This window comes from Ovis aries, chromosome 11, assembly GCF_016772045.2.
Source record: "Ovis aries strain OAR_USU_Benz2616 breed Rambouillet chromosome 11, ARS-UI_Ramb_v3.0, whole genome shotgun sequence".
NCBI lineage: Eukaryota > Metazoa > Chordata > Mammalia > Artiodactyla > Bovidae > Ovis > Ovis aries.
In genome coordinates this window covers 33,817,585-33,833,838 of record NC_056064.1, presented here as the reverse complement: position 1 = coordinate 33,833,838, position 16,254 = coordinate 33,817,585, and the positions used below count along the sequence as shown (strand labels likewise).

General features: G+C 60.6%; 1 protein-coding gene across 2 annotated transcripts; it reads left to right on the top strand.

Moving 5' to 3' along the window:
• Positions 1-372: 372 nt before the first annotated feature.
• RNF112 (ring finger protein 112) lies at positions 373-15,054 on the top strand. 2 transcript variants are annotated; one of them, XM_042255722.2, is made up of 15 exons: positions 373-9,632; positions 9,747-9,893; positions 10,075-10,115; positions 10,620-10,914; positions 11,098-11,304; positions 11,416-11,544; positions 11,719-11,823; positions 12,228-12,278; positions 12,525-12,581; positions 12,658-12,732; positions 12,808-12,925; positions 13,055-13,215; positions 13,289-13,342; positions 13,466-13,540; positions 13,674-15,054. In XM_042255722.2, the coding sequence occupies exons 1-15, from the start codon at positions 9,276-9,278 to the stop codon at positions 14,142-14,144; spliced, it is 2,343 nt and encodes a 780-aa protein (XP_042111656.2). In that variant the 5' UTR covers positions 373-9,275; the 3' UTR covers positions 14,145-15,054. The 2 variants fall into 2 exon arrangements, with proteins under 2 accessions (XP_042111656.2, XP_027830621.3); XM_027974820.3 differs by having other exon boundaries at positions 13,049-13,215.
• Positions 15,055-16,254: the final 1,200 nt, after the last annotated feature.

Sequence of the window (16,254 nt, the reverse complement as noted above, 5' to 3'; positions counted from 1 at the left end):
GTGTCCGGGACCACAGCCAAAGATGAGGTCCCTCATCTCCCGCAGGCGGGCACCGCTCCTTCCACCTGAGCTGGAGAAGGCTGGGTGTGTGTCCCCCAGCCCCAGCTGAGTGAGGGGCTGCCTGCTGTAAGGAAGGAGGGGCTGACTGAGCCACTGACCCCAGGCCCCTCCCCAGAGGCTGCACCTGCACTGGGAGGGAGGCTGATGGGGAAGGGGTAGGGCCCTGGGGCCCCACGGGTGCTGTGGAGCATCACATCAGATCACATCAGGCCCACCGTGGGGTCAGGGCTTCAGGAGGTGACGTTTGAGGACACAGGCCAGCCCATCACCCCTGTGCCGGCGGCAGTGGACAGACACAGCCTCAGCAGTCCTGGAGCCAGAGGGGAGAGTGTGATGACAGGTGGGATGGTGGGGGATGGGGGAACCCTGCGGGAGGGTTTTTAAACACACGGTGCGGGAGGGGGTCACCAGGTGTGTGATGAGCTTGTGTACCGCTCTCTGATTGGCTGGCAGTGAGGGGACAGCCTGGTGTTTGCAGAATGTCAGTCATCCACCTCTGGGTCACACCAGGCTGGGATCTGCGTGCCGGTGGGCTGTGTGCAGTGCGTTTCTCCCACCTGGTAGGGGTCCAGTCTCTGCAGCACTCAGAGGCTGTGGTTCAGACTGCACGATCCAGTCCATGTTCCCTGAGGAGGAACCGAAGATCCTGGGCTTTGTTTTATGGCTAAACTATTATTATTTTGTCTTACTTGTCTTCTTCCCATTGTTTCTGCGTTTACTCACTTCTCTGATGAAACTTATTCTTTGGAATTCAGGGAAGACCTAGGAGGCTAAAGTTTTCCTATAAACAAGAGGCAGGCAGAGGCCATGGTCTGGGACAGTCTTTCCCAGGAAGACCCCATCGGACCCCACACCCCCGCCCTGACACAAGCGCAGCTCCCCAACAACAGCCCCACCAGACCCACGCCCTCAGGTCAGAGTCACTCGGAGCCCACAGCTGATGTGAGTGGTTATGCCTGGCGCTGTGCAGCCTGCATCACATCCCGACACACACACAAAGCACTGTATAGAAGAGTCTTCCTGCCCTGAGGGTCCTCTCTGCTCCACTTAGTCGTCCTGTGGCACCCTCCCCACCCCACCCACCCCCACAGCCAGGGAACCACCTTGAGGTGCTGATGCTGGGGGTGAGCAGCTCTCTGCCCAGGCGCTGGCCCCTGCTGCAGAGAAGAAGCCTGGGTTTGGGGGCCCAGCGCCCTGAGGAGGTTGCAGGTGCCGGGGGCTGGGGGTGCGTGCAGCACGGGGAGCCTGGCAGGCTGGAACAAGGGTGGTGTGCCTTTGTGGGCTGCAAAGCGCCCTGCACTTCATGTCCTTCCTGGAGATGACTTAGAGCCCCAAAGTGAAATGTGTGGCCAAGGGTCATTCCACCTGATCAGGAAGACCAAGTGGCACAGAATTCTGCTTCCAGCAAGTGTTTTTCTCACCACCGTCAGCTCTGAACAAGCACAAACATCCCTTCATCTTTGCATCCCTCAGTGTTTATGGGTGCCTGTGCCATGCCAGTCACCACTGGGCACTCACGATGTGAGCAGTTTAGGGGATGCAGATGGACACCCACGTTCTCATCATCCATCTCTGGAGCCTGGCACACTGCCATGCCGAGATGACCAGGATATACCCAGGAGCAGACCCAGTGGATGGCCTGCCCGCATCAGTGATTGAAGGCAGGGAGTCTCATAGAGTTCAAGTTTGGGGCAGGAAGCCTCAGTGAGCAGTGAGAAGGTTCTGAGGGACCGAGACTGGGTGAGCAGGTTTGTCTATAAATGGCCAGATGTGAAATAGCTCAGGCTTCAGGAGCCCTTTGGTTTCAGACTTGAATCTTCAGCTCTGCCACCTTGGCCGCCCCTAGACATGCACGAGATGGCTGGGCTCCAGTGAGCCTTATTGACAGATGATGGGGAGGGGGCTGATTGGTGTCTGGACCCCTGGAATAAAGACTGCAGGGCCAAGGAGGGAGCAGTGCAGACATTCCAGTAAAGAGAGGTCTGAGCAGTGGAGTGACGTGCAAAGGCCCTGGGGTAGGAGGCACCTTTGCATTTGAGGGCTGGGGCGCCAGCTGACTGGCTAGGCAGAAAGGACAAGCGAGGACACAGGAGAGGCTCAGAGAAGGCGGGGCAGGGTCCTTTGGGGCCTCGCAGACACAGGACGGACTTTGGCTTGTGCAATTGTAAACAGTGGGAAGGGAGGGCCGTGGAGAATGCCAAGGCCCGTGCCTAATTGTCTCCCCGTGGTTACTCCAAGTCTCCTTCCTGCCTGAGGCAGAACTAAGAGCCCGTTCTTTTTCCTGCAAAGAGAGCTGGTCCTGAGTCAAAAGACAGACTCACTGAGGGAAGAAAAGTCCTTGGCCAAACATGTCCAGACCTGGTGGAAGCAAGCAAGGCTAGGTGTGGGGAACAGCTGTGTCCCCTGATCCTGCTGGTCCCTCAGGGACTGGGTCTCCCTCATATAGCAGTGGCCTTGCCGGTGAGTGTCCCGTGAACTCTAGGGTCTGCCCTGGCTGCACGAGGGTGATCTCGGCTCTTATGGAGAGCAGGCGTGCCCTTGGAAGCTGGGGCCCCCACAGGTGGCCTCCGATCCTTGTGAACTGATTGGGGGCATGAAGCTGAAGCCAGGTCCAAGGTGGAAGAGCGTGATGTTAATGGTTTTCCTTTTATCGAGGTCAGCGATGGTGCAGGCAGGGGTGCAGCTCATACTGGGTGAACCACTGTGTCACTACCTGCAGGTCAAGAGACAGAAGGTTTCCAGCCCAGAAGGTCACGTCTGTGTCTCCCGCTCCCCAGCCCGAGGGAGACACCATTGTCACTGCTCTCGACTTGCAGTGGTTTTGTCTGTTCCTGAACCTCCTATAAATGGAATAATTCAATTCATATTCTTAAGCATCCAGTGTTCTGCTCAATACAAAAGTTTTTTTTTAAAATAGTTCCATGTAGTGCTTCTCAGAGTGTCATCTGGGGTTCCCTGTGGGTGTCTGGGGCCCTTCCAGGGATCTGAGCGATGGAAAGCGTTTTCACAGTAGTGTGTTAGTTGCACTCTGTGCCCTGCTTTTCCAGGGAGTGGGATGGAGTTTGCAGAGCCTGTGACTGCGGCTTCTCAAGACTGAACACAGAGGCTGGAAGGCAGCGGGATTGCAGTGGGGCCCAGGGTCTTCTCTGGGCCATGCTTACTTTGGGTGAGATGCAGGCAAGGAGGCCCTCAGCTTGGGGGGAATGAGTGAGGGGCTGGAGGAGGGGAGGGCTGGGGAGCTGGGGGGGACTTGAGATGGGCAGGCCTCATGGGGAGGGAGTGTCAGGCTATCCTACAGGCAACAGAAAGCCGGTGTCCCATTTTAAGCAGGAAGGGACACCCTTCTAGATTGTTATTTTATTTTTAACTAGACTTTTGGTCTTGAGGTCATGGTAGGTTTCCATGCAGTTGTGTAAATTGATACAGAGAGTGCCCAGGCATCTTTTTCTCCCCTTCCCCCGCTTTTTTTGGCTGTGCCTGGTCTTAGTTGCAGCATGCAGAATCTTGCCTCATCCTTGCAGTGTCGGGATCTTTTCTTATGGTGACCTGTGAACTCTTGGTTGCAGAATGCAGGACCTTGTTTTTAGTTGAGGCACATGGAATCTTTAGTTGTGGCATGTGGGATCTGGTTCCCTGACGAGGGATGGAACCCAGCCCGCTGCACTGGGAGCGCAGAGTCTCAGCCACTGGACCACAGGGGAGATTCCGAGCCCTGGTACCTTGTCCTGTTTCCCCAGTGGGCACACGTTGTACGTTTGTCCCTCAGCATCACAACCCGGCTGATACTATGGATGCGGTCAGCGTGCAGGACGTTTCCAGGACCACAGGGTCTGCCCTCTGGCCCCGCTGATGGCCACTTGGTGCTGAATCCTGAACGGTGGGACACCTCATCACACGACACCCTGGATCCTGGATCCTGTTGGCCCCTGTCTTGTGGCTTTCTCTGACACCCCTCCAGCAAGGGACAGGGTGCAGCCTCAGGGTGCTGATGCAGGTGGGCATCCAGGCTCCTTACTCTGCCAACCCCACCAGTGCCCCAGGAGGGGCTGTGACCACCAGACAGGCTCAAGGTTCTGACTCCCCAGGTGGCCTCCACAGTGCTTTGGGGTCACGAGAGCGCCTGTCCCTGGCTGGGAGAAAAGTCCAGGCTTCCTACATGGCCTCTTCTGACACAGCCAGGTGAGGGGGCATCTAGTCCCCCCTGGTGTCTGCTGGGGTGGCTAGGCTGGGGCTGTATCTCTTCATGGTGTTTGGCTGGAGTGTTTGCTGTCTAAAAGTTTCCCATCTTGCAAGGCTGTCCCTCTCCTGATTCCTCAATTAGAGTGGGGGTGCGGGGAGTTCATTGGGACTTTTTATGTCTGCCTGTTGGCCTTTCTGGGCTGCCCCTTGTCCAGCATCAGGTTCAGGACAGTGAGGCAGAAGGAGAATCCAGGGCACCAGCCTCCATGTGGCTCCTCAGGTCCCGAGGCCCCAGCCCCTCGCCTTCTCTCTCCTTTAGAGTCTTGTCTTGTTCTCTGCCTGGTGTCCGAGCATTTCATCATACTTCACACAGGAATGGGACAAGGCACACCTGCTCCATCTCCCCGTGAGTGGGATTTGCTCAACAAGACTGTGATGCAGTGTGACTTACATGGAGCACCGTGGGCCCATCTCCATGGACATGAGCCCCTGGCCACCTGATGAAGCGGGATCCCTTGTTCCTGAAGGACTCGTTTTGATTTACATTCGGGCTGGCAGGGTGTAGGGCTTCCCCGGTGGGCTAGTGGTATAGAACCTGCCTGCCAATAAAAGATACATAAGAGATGTGGATTTGATTCCTGGTCAGGAAGATCCCTGGAGAGGGAAATGGCAACCCACTCCGGTGTCCTTGCCTGGAGAATCCCATGGACAGAGAAGCCTGGTGGACTACAGACCATGGGGTTGCAAAAAGTCGGACACACACTAAAGTGAGTTAGCACATATGCATAATACTGGTGGAGCGTGTGGGGCAGGGGCTGTCAGCCCTCAGTCTGTTCCTGGTGGCCACTGTGGATGGGCAGGGCTGGCCTTGGCCCTAGGGATGGCTCCCCAGCCTTCTCAGGCCTGTCAGCTGACCACCTCCCCGCCTCTGGCCCTGGAACATCCTCTGGGACCAGCTGCTCCAATCGGGGTGGGGCTCCTGCTCTTCCTGCCACCAGATTCATCATCAGAAAGCAGAAGCAGATTCCAGCATTCGGACACCATCCTCCCTGACCTCTGGGGTCAGCTGGTCACATCCTGTTACCTAACCTCACTCCACACTAGATTTCATCAACAAACAGACTGTGTGGTGGATTGCTGAGCACCTGGCTGTTATGGCCGCTCTGCTCTCCCCGGGTCTAGGCTATAGGGTGAGGAGGGGTTGAGAGAGGAAGAAGTGTGTGTGTGTGTACACATGTGTGTCTATGTATGTGTGTATGTGTGTGTGAGGGAGTGAGGTTAGCAGGAGGCAGGCGTGGCTGTGAGCATCTGCAGAACCTCAGTTTCCTCATCTGTAAAGTGGAGGAATGATTCCACCTTTGGAGGAAATCGGGGAGAACTAAGTTTCTGTTGTTGAAAGGACTCAGCCTACCTTCAGTTCAATTCAGTTCAGTAGCTCAGTCGTGTCTGACTCTTAGCAACTCCATGGACTGCAGCCTACCAGGCTCCTCTGTCCATGGGATTTTCCAGGCAAGAGTACTGGAGTGGGGTGCCATTGCCTTCTCCACCAGGCTTCCCTGTCCATCACCAATTCCTGGAGCTTGCTCAAACTCATGTCCATTGAATCGGTGATGCCATCCATGGGATGGCAGCCTACCTTAGGGGCAAGTAAATGCCAGTGACCATCTCATCAGAGTAACAAACTAGCTGAAACTGGACTCTGTCTATATGGCATGGTCTTCTCGCCCTCAGGCCCTGCCTCTGTAGGAACCTCTCGGATTCTTATTTGACAAGAGGAAGGGTCAGGCCCACTGGACGGGGAGGGGGCTGAGAGACCAGGCATGGGGCAAACAGTGGGGAGACACTGGCACAGTGAGGTGAGGTGAGCCCAGCTGGCATTTATTGAGCACCAGCTGCATGCCAGGCTCTCACAATAACCCCGCAGGGGGGAGATTGTTATCTTTAGCTTTACTGTCAGGAAGCTGAGCTGCAGGGAGGGGAGTGGCCAGGCTGGCAAGCTGGGCAGGGCTGGCATTTGCACCAAGGCCTGGGTGCTGCCAGGGCCTTCCAGCTGGTCCGGTCCATCTGGGGACGGCCTTGGCCACCAGATGGCCATGGCGGTCCGGATGCAGAGGCTGAGCCTGCAGGGGGCCCAGCCCCAATCTGGCTGGCTGGCTGTCCAGCTGCAAGCTGCTGCCTCTCACCTTGGAGGGGTCTGGGGGGCCGGGCCCGGCTGGGTGGAGACTGTGGCGGGGAGTCTGCTCCTCAGGGCCAGCTGGCCGCATCCTCAGCATCCTGGCCAACTGCCTGGATGCTCCAGACCTGGTGGGTGGCTAGGAGTCCAAATGGGGGATTTCAGGGGAGGGGCCTGGAGCTGGGCATGGGCTCGGATTTGGGGAAGTTGGTGTGTGATAGTGCAGGCTCCTCGGTTGCTGGTGGCCCCCCGCTAGCCAGTGTGAACCTCAGGGGCCTTTAAGCGTCACCACTGTCACCTCCTGTCCCCACGGTAGTCAGTCAGTGCCCCGGCCTGGGCGTCCCGCCCCTGAAGCCCACCTTCCTGTCCGCCATGCTGGGACTGTGGCTTCTCTACCCCTTCCTGACCCCCAGGCGGGCTGCCCCAAGCCTCTGTGAGGAGGTCATGTGACTCTGAATCTCTACTTTCTTGTCCGCAGAGTGGGGCTGTGAGGGTTAAGAGGTGGCTCCAGTGTCCGTGGCCCCCTGCCCTCTCCCAACCCCCCAGATTGGCCGCTGAGCCCCTCTTCTGACTGACCACACCACTGCCCAGAAGTTTCTAGGTGCTCCACAAAATCTCCACTCTTGTCCTCATGCCCTTTGTTTCAGGGGACAGAGCCTAGTGTGCTCAGCCTGACTGCCAGGGCCTTTCCGGTGGGCTGCCCGGCTGCTGGCACACAGCAGGGACCACCTGTATCTGTTGTCTGAAAGAAGCAAGAACAGATGAGATTCTAATTGGAAATGGACTCAGCCCAAAACAGACCCCTGGGTACCTAGCATCAACAACAGCTCTGCCCACGCCACCCTGAGGCTGAAGCGTCTAGTTTTAAATCAACTATTTATTTATCTATGACTGGACACTGAGGATGCTTTAATCTCCCCCCTTTAATTAGAAAAAAAAGTTTTTGATGACATGGCAGACCATTAACCTCAAAACTCCAGAGCAAGTCAGACGTGCCTGGCACCACCTTTCATTGTTTGTGGCTGAAGTCAGCAAAGATCAGTGTGTGAGTTGACCTCTATGCAGGTGAAGATCCCCACCAGCTGGGCGGTGGTGTAAGGGCAGGAGCCCCCAGCACAGCACCACCTGCTCTAGCAAAACTTGGTGGCACTCTGGACGCAGTCCCTGGGGGTCAGGTCTCAGGCCTGGTTTAGCCGCCAGGTCTCCTGTAGTCTCTCTGCGTGGGTTCAGGGATGCAGATCTCGTCACATGCCTCCTGCTTTAACTCCTTTAGGTTCCCATCGTCACGTCAGGAAAGTCTAAAAGCTGCCCCATGTCCTCCCTAGGTCTGTGCTCTGTGGACCACACTCCCCAGCACTGCCCCAGCCTGGCCTTGACACAGGCTGCTCCCTGTGCCTGCAACACCCACCCCCACCCAGCGCCTTTCACGGAGAGGGGTTAATGTCCACCCATCCCACAAGACTGAGCCTCAGCAGCTGCAGGTCTGGCTGCAGGGCTTCCCCAGTCCCACAGTCTTCTGGGTTTCGGTGTCCCTGCTCAGGGTGGAGGCCTGTCCTGGGTTTGAACACAGCCTTTGAGCTCCCCCAGGTGTGGACCCCATCTGTCTCTGGTAGCCCTGGTGGCAGACTCCATGATTGGTACAGAAGAGGCACTTCCTAAAGCTTTGAGAACAAAGAGGGGAAAGGACAGACGGGGAAGCTCTCTGAGAGTGTCTGAGCCAGCTTGGACCTGGGCTGGGGGGGGTGGTTGCTGGGGGCTCTTTGTCTGGGTAAACCCCCCAGCGTGGGCTGTGGGGAGGTGGCAACAGAGGGCTGCCTGTGTTGTGGGGACTGGGGGAGGCAGCTCTTGGTGACAGGTGTGACCCTGAATTGCTAAGCAGGTGTGGGATGATTGTTCTGCTATGTCCTCTTAGGGCAGGGCGGAGGTCGCCTTGATGGGAGGGGACTGGTGGCCCTGGCGGGTGGGGGTGTGTACTCAGCACATCCTGCTGTTCCTCAGGGCTTGGGAGGGTCCCAGCCACGAAGGCAGCTGAGTCTGGGTTCACCCACTGGACAGTACCCAGAGGCCACTGGCTAGACAATGGCCTCCTGGGCCAGAGAGGGCCCTGGGGACAGGACTGAGGAATAGGCTGCAGAGGGCCCTGCGCACCCCACTCCTGGCCTCTCCTCCCCCTCTCACTCTCCCTGGGAGAAACGTCCTCCTACCCTCACCCCTTTGCTGGCCTAGCCTCCCCAGGAATGCAGATCCAAGTGCCCTGCCTTTGCTTGGTGCCCCCAGAGACCTGGATTCAATCCCTGGGTTGAGAAGATCCCTTAGAGGAGGGCACAACAACCCACTCCAGTATTCTTGCCTGGAAAATCCCATGGACAGAGGAGCCCCGTGGGCTACAGTCCATGGGGTCACAAACAGTCAGACACGACTGAGCGACTAACACATAGAGGAGCCTGGTGGCCTGCTACAGCCACAGGGAACACTGGGTGGAGGGTAGAGGTGGAGGAGGGAGGGCTGCTCAGGGAGGTTCAGGCCCTCAGGTGCAGACCAGGAACTTTGGATTCCAATCTAATGGTCGTATGGAGCCGGAGCTGTGGCAGGTATTTGAGTAGCCAGGGGTCAGCTGTGCTCAGGGGTCTGGGCTGGCTGTGTGCTGCAGGGTGAGTGGGAGGGGCCCAGTTAGAGGGTCCAGAGATAACTCAGTGGGAGAGGAAGACACCACAGGACACAGAGCCAACGTGAGAGCAGCCCAGGGGGCTGAGGAAGGCATAGCTGAAACGACCCTAGGGGAGGGATGACCCTGGGGGAGGGACTACCGCGGGGGAGGGTCTTGTAGGCCATGTGTTGTGGGTAGCATCATGGGCCCCAGCAGATGCCCAGCACCACGACCGTCCACGGGAGGAAGGACACCATCTGGGGCTCTGGGTCAGCGCCCACCACGTGCTTTCCCGGTTCCCACACTTCTGTACCCACTGCCTGCGGCCCTGGAAGAGACCCGCTGGGCCAGCAGGGGCAGTGCCAGCCTAGTTCTGTGTCTGCCACGCACCCATATGGTTTTGCTCTCCCTCCACCCTCCCCCGCCCTGTCCTTATCTTTCCCTCGTCTCCATGACGACTCACCACCTCGCTTGCCTGCATCCCAGCCTCTGCCAGGGATTCTGGGCTCAGCTCTTCTCGTCCCTCCCTCCTCCGGAGCCCTGGTTCCCGCAGTCCTGTCTCCTCCCCCTGGGGTGAGTCCAGAGGCAGCCTTCTCTTTTCCGACTGTCACATCCATTTCTCAGCCCTGCCCAGTCGTCTCCTCCGGGGAGACCACCCTCCCCCTCACCAGCCTCCACCTGCCACAGCCCCACCAGCGCTTCCAGAAGAGCCATCCTCAGCACCGGCAAGGTCTCTCGGGCCTGTTCTCTGCTCTGGGACTCTTGCCCCGCCAGCCTCCCATGCCGAGGTCCGCCTTGTCGGTCATTTCCTTTTGTCACCGGCTTGGCAAACAGGCAAGGTCTTGGTCCTGAGATCTGGGGAGGAAGTGTGGGGTGGTGCTGGGAAGGGGCCCCCTTGCGGGGGATGGGTCTCCAGAGGGGGGATGGGGGCACCTAAAACCCAGGATGAAGATAGAACTCTGGATTCTCTTCTAAATTACATTTTTTGGGTTTTCTCTCCCCAATTTTCTCCAAGGAGAGAAAACGGAGCTTCATGGGGAACAGCAGCAACAGTTGGTAAGTGGAGGGCCTGGAGGCCGGTACGGGCCATGTGGGTGGGCTGGCTGGGAGCATGGAGGTCTGTCCCAGGGGAGGCAACAGGAGGCTGGCCCTGGTGGGCTGTGGAGGGAAGGTCGGGAAATCAGGTGGGTGCCTCAGGAAGCCTGTGCCAGTTCAGCCCTGGAATCTTCCGAGAGCCATCTGCCCCGCTGCGGGAGCCCCCTTATGTCCGCAGGCCCAGCGTGTTGAAGCCACTGCAGGGAGGGGGTATGGGTAGGTGGCCCCTGGAGGGACCCCTCCCCTCGAAGCAGGAGGCCGTGGGGGTGGATTTTCTTGGCATCTGTGCCAGACGCCGGCACCATCTTGTCTGCCCGTCCCTGCCTCCCTTCCTGGAGGGTTAGAAACAGGCCAGACCCGGGCGGGAACTTACCCGCGACGGCTCCATCCAGGGTTCCTCGTTTCGGGGGGCCCCTCTCACCCCTGTCTGGGGTCCCCGCCCCCCGCCCCCACCGCCGCCCCCAGGTCCCACACGCCGTTCCCCAAGCTGGAGCTGGGGCTGGGGCTGGGGTCCCGGCCCACGGCGCCCCGCGAGCCGCCCGCCTGCTCCATCTGCCTGGAGAGGCCGCGTGAGCCCATCTCGCTGGACTGTGGCCACGACTTCTGCCCGCGGTGCTTCAGCACCCACCGCGTGCCTGGCTGCGGGCCCCCCTGCTGCCCCGAGTGCCGCAAGACCTGCAAGCGGAGGAAGGGCCTGCGGGGCCTGGGGGAGAGGATGAGGCTCCTGCCGCAGAGGCCGCTGCCTGCCGCCGCGCTGCAGGTGCCGACCTGGACCTGGAAGGAGGGGGTGGAGCGGAGGAGGGGGCGGGGCGATGGAGGTGAGCATGCCGGCTTGGGCTGGGGCGACGGAGGGGCGTGGCTATGGGGCGGGGCGACGGAGGGAGCGGAGTTGGGGTGGACACGCTCCAGCCTGGTGCTCAGGGAGCCTAGTCTCTGGGCCCAGGAGACCTGCGCTGTGCGGGCTGAGCCGCTGCTGCTGGTGCGGATCAACGCCTCAGGGGGCCTCATCCTGCGAATGGGCGCCATCAACCGCTGCCTGAAGCACCCGCTGGCCAGGGACACCCCCGTCTGCCTCCTCGCCGTCCTGGGAGGGCCACACTCAGGGAAGACCTTCCTCCTCAACCACCTGCTCCAGGGCCTGCCCGGCCTGGTGAGCGCGGGGCCGGGAGGGGGCTGGGGGACAGGACCAGGGTCCCAGGCGGGTTTGGCGAAGGGAGCAGGGCCGGATGGTCCAAAGCTGCTCTGCTTCTCTGCCCCTCAGGCATCCGGCGAGGGCAGCTGGCCGAGGGGCGCGGGCTCCGGGCAGGGATTCCGGTGGGGAGCCAACGGCCTCTCCAGGGGCATCTGGATGTGGAGCCACCCCTTCCTGCTGGGGAAGGAGGGGAGGAAGGTGAGGGGTGAAGGGACAGAGGGGTCCAGGCCGATTCGGGCAGTGCGGGGGGGCGGGGAGCAGAGAGGGTGGTGGGCAGGAAAGCTTTGGGGGCCAGGATGAGAAGGCGGGCTGGGAAGGGGCAGGGTCGGGGAGGCACCTGGCAGGCTGACCCATGGCTGGCACTCTACGCAGGTGGCCGTGTTCCTGGTGGACACGGGGGACGTCATGAGCCCGGAGCTGAGCAGGGAAACAAGGACCCGGCTCTGCGCCCTCACCTCCATGCTGAGCTCCTACCAGGTGAGGCCCTGCCAGCTCCTCAAGGCTCTCTCCACCTTCCCAAGGCCATCTCAGCCCAGCCCGGTCCCACCAAGGAAGGTCACCTTGGCCCCAGAGCAGGTTCTGGAGGTGCCCCTGCGAGGGGGTGACCTCAGGGAAGGTGGGAATGTGGTTTGTCCTGAAGTTCAGTTGAAGTTTCCTGGGGCAGCTGAAGGTCTGTGCACCATTCTTGGGCCTGCACCCCACCCCACCAAGGTCAGGCTAGTCCTGCCCCATTGCAGGTTGCAAGGGGTTTCCCCTCCCCCGGCTGATCCCTCCCACATCCTGAGCCCCACGGCTCACCTGAGGGTCCTTCCTTGCCCGGGTCCTCCCAGTGTCTCCTTGTCGTCACAGCCCCTCCCGCACCTTGTTCTCCTTGGTTGCAGATCCTCACAGCCTCTCAGGAGCTGAAGGACACAGACCTGGAGCACCTGGAGGTGAGGGGATGGCTGGCCTGGGGCTGCTCCCTGTCCCTGTGTTGACCGTGAGGCAGGGGACTGGGCAGCTGGAATCGAGTGCTGCCCGGCTCTGCCCCAGGGTTTCGTGACCTGGAGCAGGGCTGTGGGCTGGGGGCTGAGGAGAGGCCTGAGGGTCCTGGGCTGGGAGTTGGGAGGGTGTCCTCCGGGGGCTGGGAGGCACATCTTTGGAGTGGTCCAGTCGTGACCCCTGTGCCCCGTCCCCAGACGTTTGTCCACGTGGCTGAGGTGATGGGCAGACACTATGGCATGGTGCCAATCCAGGTGAGAGCCCATCTCTGGACTTGGAGCCCAGACCCCGACGCCCCAGCTGCTGCTGTCAGCATCCCTTCTCTTCCAGCACCTGGACCTCTTAGTTCATGACTCCTCCCACCCCAGCAAGGCTTGGCAGGGTCACATGGGCGACGTCATCCAGGTGAGGGAGGGGACAGAGGGCCAGGCAGATGGGGCAGGTATGGGGAGCTAGCTCAGAGTGCTCCCCCTCCTTTAGAAATCATCCGGCAAGTACCCCAAGGTCCAGGGGCTGCTCCAAGGGAGGAGAGCCCGCTGCTACCTCCTGCCGGCTCCTGGGCGGCGGTGGGCGAGCCGAGGCCATGGAAGCTCAGGCGGTGAGTGTCCCTGGAGCAGGGACTCCCTGGCCTGCCCTCTTCCAGGCGCCCAGCCTGATACCCTCTCTCCTCCTAAAGCCGGTCCTGCTCCGGGCTCCTCTGCATGAGGGATCTCTTCCTCAGACACAGATGACGATGCTGGCCGCCTGCGTGCCTATGTGGCTGACGTGCTGAGTGCGGCCCCCCAGCACGCCAAGAGCCGCTGCCCAGGCTACTGGAGCGAGGGGCGCCCCGCAGCCCGGGGGGACCGACGCCTGCTCACAGGGCAGCAGCTGGCTCAGGAGGTCAAGGTGTGAAAGCCCCCTGGAGCCCTGGACACCTGCTGCCCCTGCACCCCCTGACCCCCCACCGCTGTCTCTACAGAACCTCTCGGGCTGGATGGGAAGGACAGGGCCCAGCTGCGCCTCCCCGGACGAGGTACAGGGCTGAGGGGAGGACGTGGGGGTGGGGGAGATGGGCTGGACTCCTCTGGATGGAGCCGGGCAACCAGCAGGGGACAGGGGCAAAGGAGGGAGGCAGCCGGGTTTTCCCCCTGGACAGATGGCCGCCCAGCTGCACGACCTGCGGACGGTGGAAGCTGCCAAGAAGGAGTTTGAGGAATACGTGCGGCAGCAGGTGAGCCTGGCCTGCTGGGAGCCTGGGTGTCCTGCAGCAGAGGAGCCAGGCATCGTATAGGAGGAGCCCAGGCCGGGGTCTGGTGGGAGGTACTTGGCTCCGGGTCAGGCCCCTTCTTCCTCCTCCATCACAGGATGCAGCCACCAAGCGCATATTCTCTGCGCTCCGGGTACTGCCGGACACCATGCGGAACCTCCTGTCAGCCCAGAAGGACACGCTGCTGGCCCGGCACGGGGCAACCTTGCTGTGCACCGGGAGGGAACAGACCTTAGAGGCCCTGGAGGCCGAGCTGCAGGCCGAGGCCAAGGCCTTCATGGACGCCTATACCGTGCGCTTCTGTGGCCACCTGGCCGCAGTCGGCGGCGCAGTGGGCGCGGGGCTCATGGGCCTGGCAGGGGGCGTGGTGGGCGCTGGCATGGCCGCAGCGGCGCTGGCCGCAGAGGCTGGGATGGTGGCAGCGGGAGCCGCGGTGGGGGCCACAGGGGCTGCCGTGGTTGGGGGAGGTGTGGGTGCTGGGCTGGCGGCCACGGTGGGCTGCATGGAGAAGGAGGAAGACGAGAGGGTGCAGGAGGGGGACCGAGAGCCCCTGCTGCAGGAGGAGTGACCCCCGCCCAGATGCTCCAGGGCTGGATGCTGGGGGGAGGGGCGGATGTGGGAGAGGGCTGGGGGTGCTGATCCGAGGGCCCCTGTGTACCACACTGTCCTGGGTCAACGGCCCATCTGGGCGGTGACAGAATCACAGTCACCAAGAAAACGAGAGGGCCCAGGGCTGGGAGGGGCCTGAACAAAAATGGGCTGTTTCTGTCCCAGACAGTCCCAGACCTGCCTCTCTTCCTAGATGAACAGGCCCAGGGTCTCCCACCAAGAGCGTGACCCACCCTCTCCACCCTGGCTGCTTTCCTGGGACTGCAGCAGGGCTGGGCGGGTGCCATTCTGAAGCCTCCCCTTCAGAGACGGAAGCAGCCCCGGGATGGAGGGTCCTGGTGATCAGGATCAGGAGCCCCGAAGAGGGGCTGAGAATGGGACGGGTGCCCCCACCCCAGGCGGCACACAGTGGCCTAACCCCAGAGCAGAGACTCTTCCCAAAGTTACCCCAGCAGGACGGGGGCTGCCCCTCCTCTGGCAGCCCCAGGGAGCCTGCACGCTCCCTGAGAAAAGGGCCCCTTACGTGTCCCTCGTGGTTGTGCCCTTTGTCCAGCCTGGTCAGTGCCCACGTTCTCTATGGAATGCCGTCCCAGCAACAGGTCAGAACCAAAGAAAAACACCAGTAGTTGTTGAATTACACCAACAGCCCTCATCGCAGATTCTAGGAAAGTCCTGGGGGGACAGGTCCACGGACCACACCGCCCCCTGACCCTGGGGGAGACCCCTCGGGCCCATTGGCAGGAGACCTGAATGCAGCCCTACGACAAGCCCGAGGAGAACGGGAGAGCCCCACGAGGAGGCTTCTAGGCTATTAAACTGCGAAGGATTAATGGGTGCATCCTACAAAAAATAAAACGTGTGTGCTCGAGTGTCAGCGTCCCAGTAAATCATTGAAGCAGCTCTAGAGCTCAGCCTCCACGGGGCTTTGGGGACTGGGCAGTGAGCCCAGGCGCTCCATGATGGGGACCTGCAGACAGGAAGAGGGGCCAAAATCCAGAGACCTGGGGGCCAAGGGCTTGTCCGCCCACTATGACTGGGTCCCGCTCCCATCGTCTCTCCCACCTCACTGGCCCTGGGGAAGGTTGTCACTTGGTTTCCATCTAAGGGTGGAGGTGGACGGGGAATGACTACTGGAGCCAGAGACAGGAGGAGCCAGGACCTCTCTGCAGGCCAGCATCTGGCGATCATCTGCTGCCCTGGTTCTGCCCAGCCCGCACTCAGCAGGACAGCAACTGAGTCTGCGTCGGAACCCTGTCCTTTGCAGATGCAAACCCAGAGAGGGGACATCTCAGCTGACACTGCCCTGGTGGCTGATGGCAGGAGAGCCTCCAAACTCCTGACCCCTAGCTGGTGTCCCCCTGCCAAACTGGGAGATTCCTTTAGGGTCAGCTGTGCTGAAATTGAGGTGTCAGGACCAGCTCTGGGAAGCAGTGTCTGGAGACAGACAGAAGGGCATGGTCTGGGATCCAGCTCCACAGCAGAAGTCAGAGAAATCCCAATGCCCGGCCTGGGACGGGGATGGAGGGCTGGGGTGACTCTGGAACTTCTAGGGTTGGGGCCAGAAGTGAAGGCAGGGCCCAGAACGTGTGTGTTTGTCGAGGACAGTTTCTGGAAGCATCTCATTAGGTTGTTCCCTTGTCATCCAGTGGACACACAGGCTACAGAGCCTCGCAGGCTTTGGGGTTCGCAGGCTCAGGATGTAGGGGAGTCTCCGAGGAGTCAGGAAGGGAGGGGGCGGTCTAGCTGGAAGCTCCCTCCCCTGGGGCTGCAAGGAACTGCAATGCGCCGCACCCACTGCTCTCTGGACAGAAGGGACTTCCTAGTGGGCCAGGCAAGCACTCTGCAGAGGCCGGATGGATCACATTGAGCTACATTTGCCTTGTGTCTTACAGCTCTTAAAGTGTCTCCCCAGAGCCCGGGGCCCACCTGGGGCATCGAGGACATCGAGGGCCCGCTTTTATCAGAAGTTCAGGGAAATGCCGCGTCTCCATTGAGAAAACTAGTCAGAGATGAGCTGGGCCTCGAACACACAATCTCTGATGCCAAATTCGTTGCTCAGGTAAGCCCAC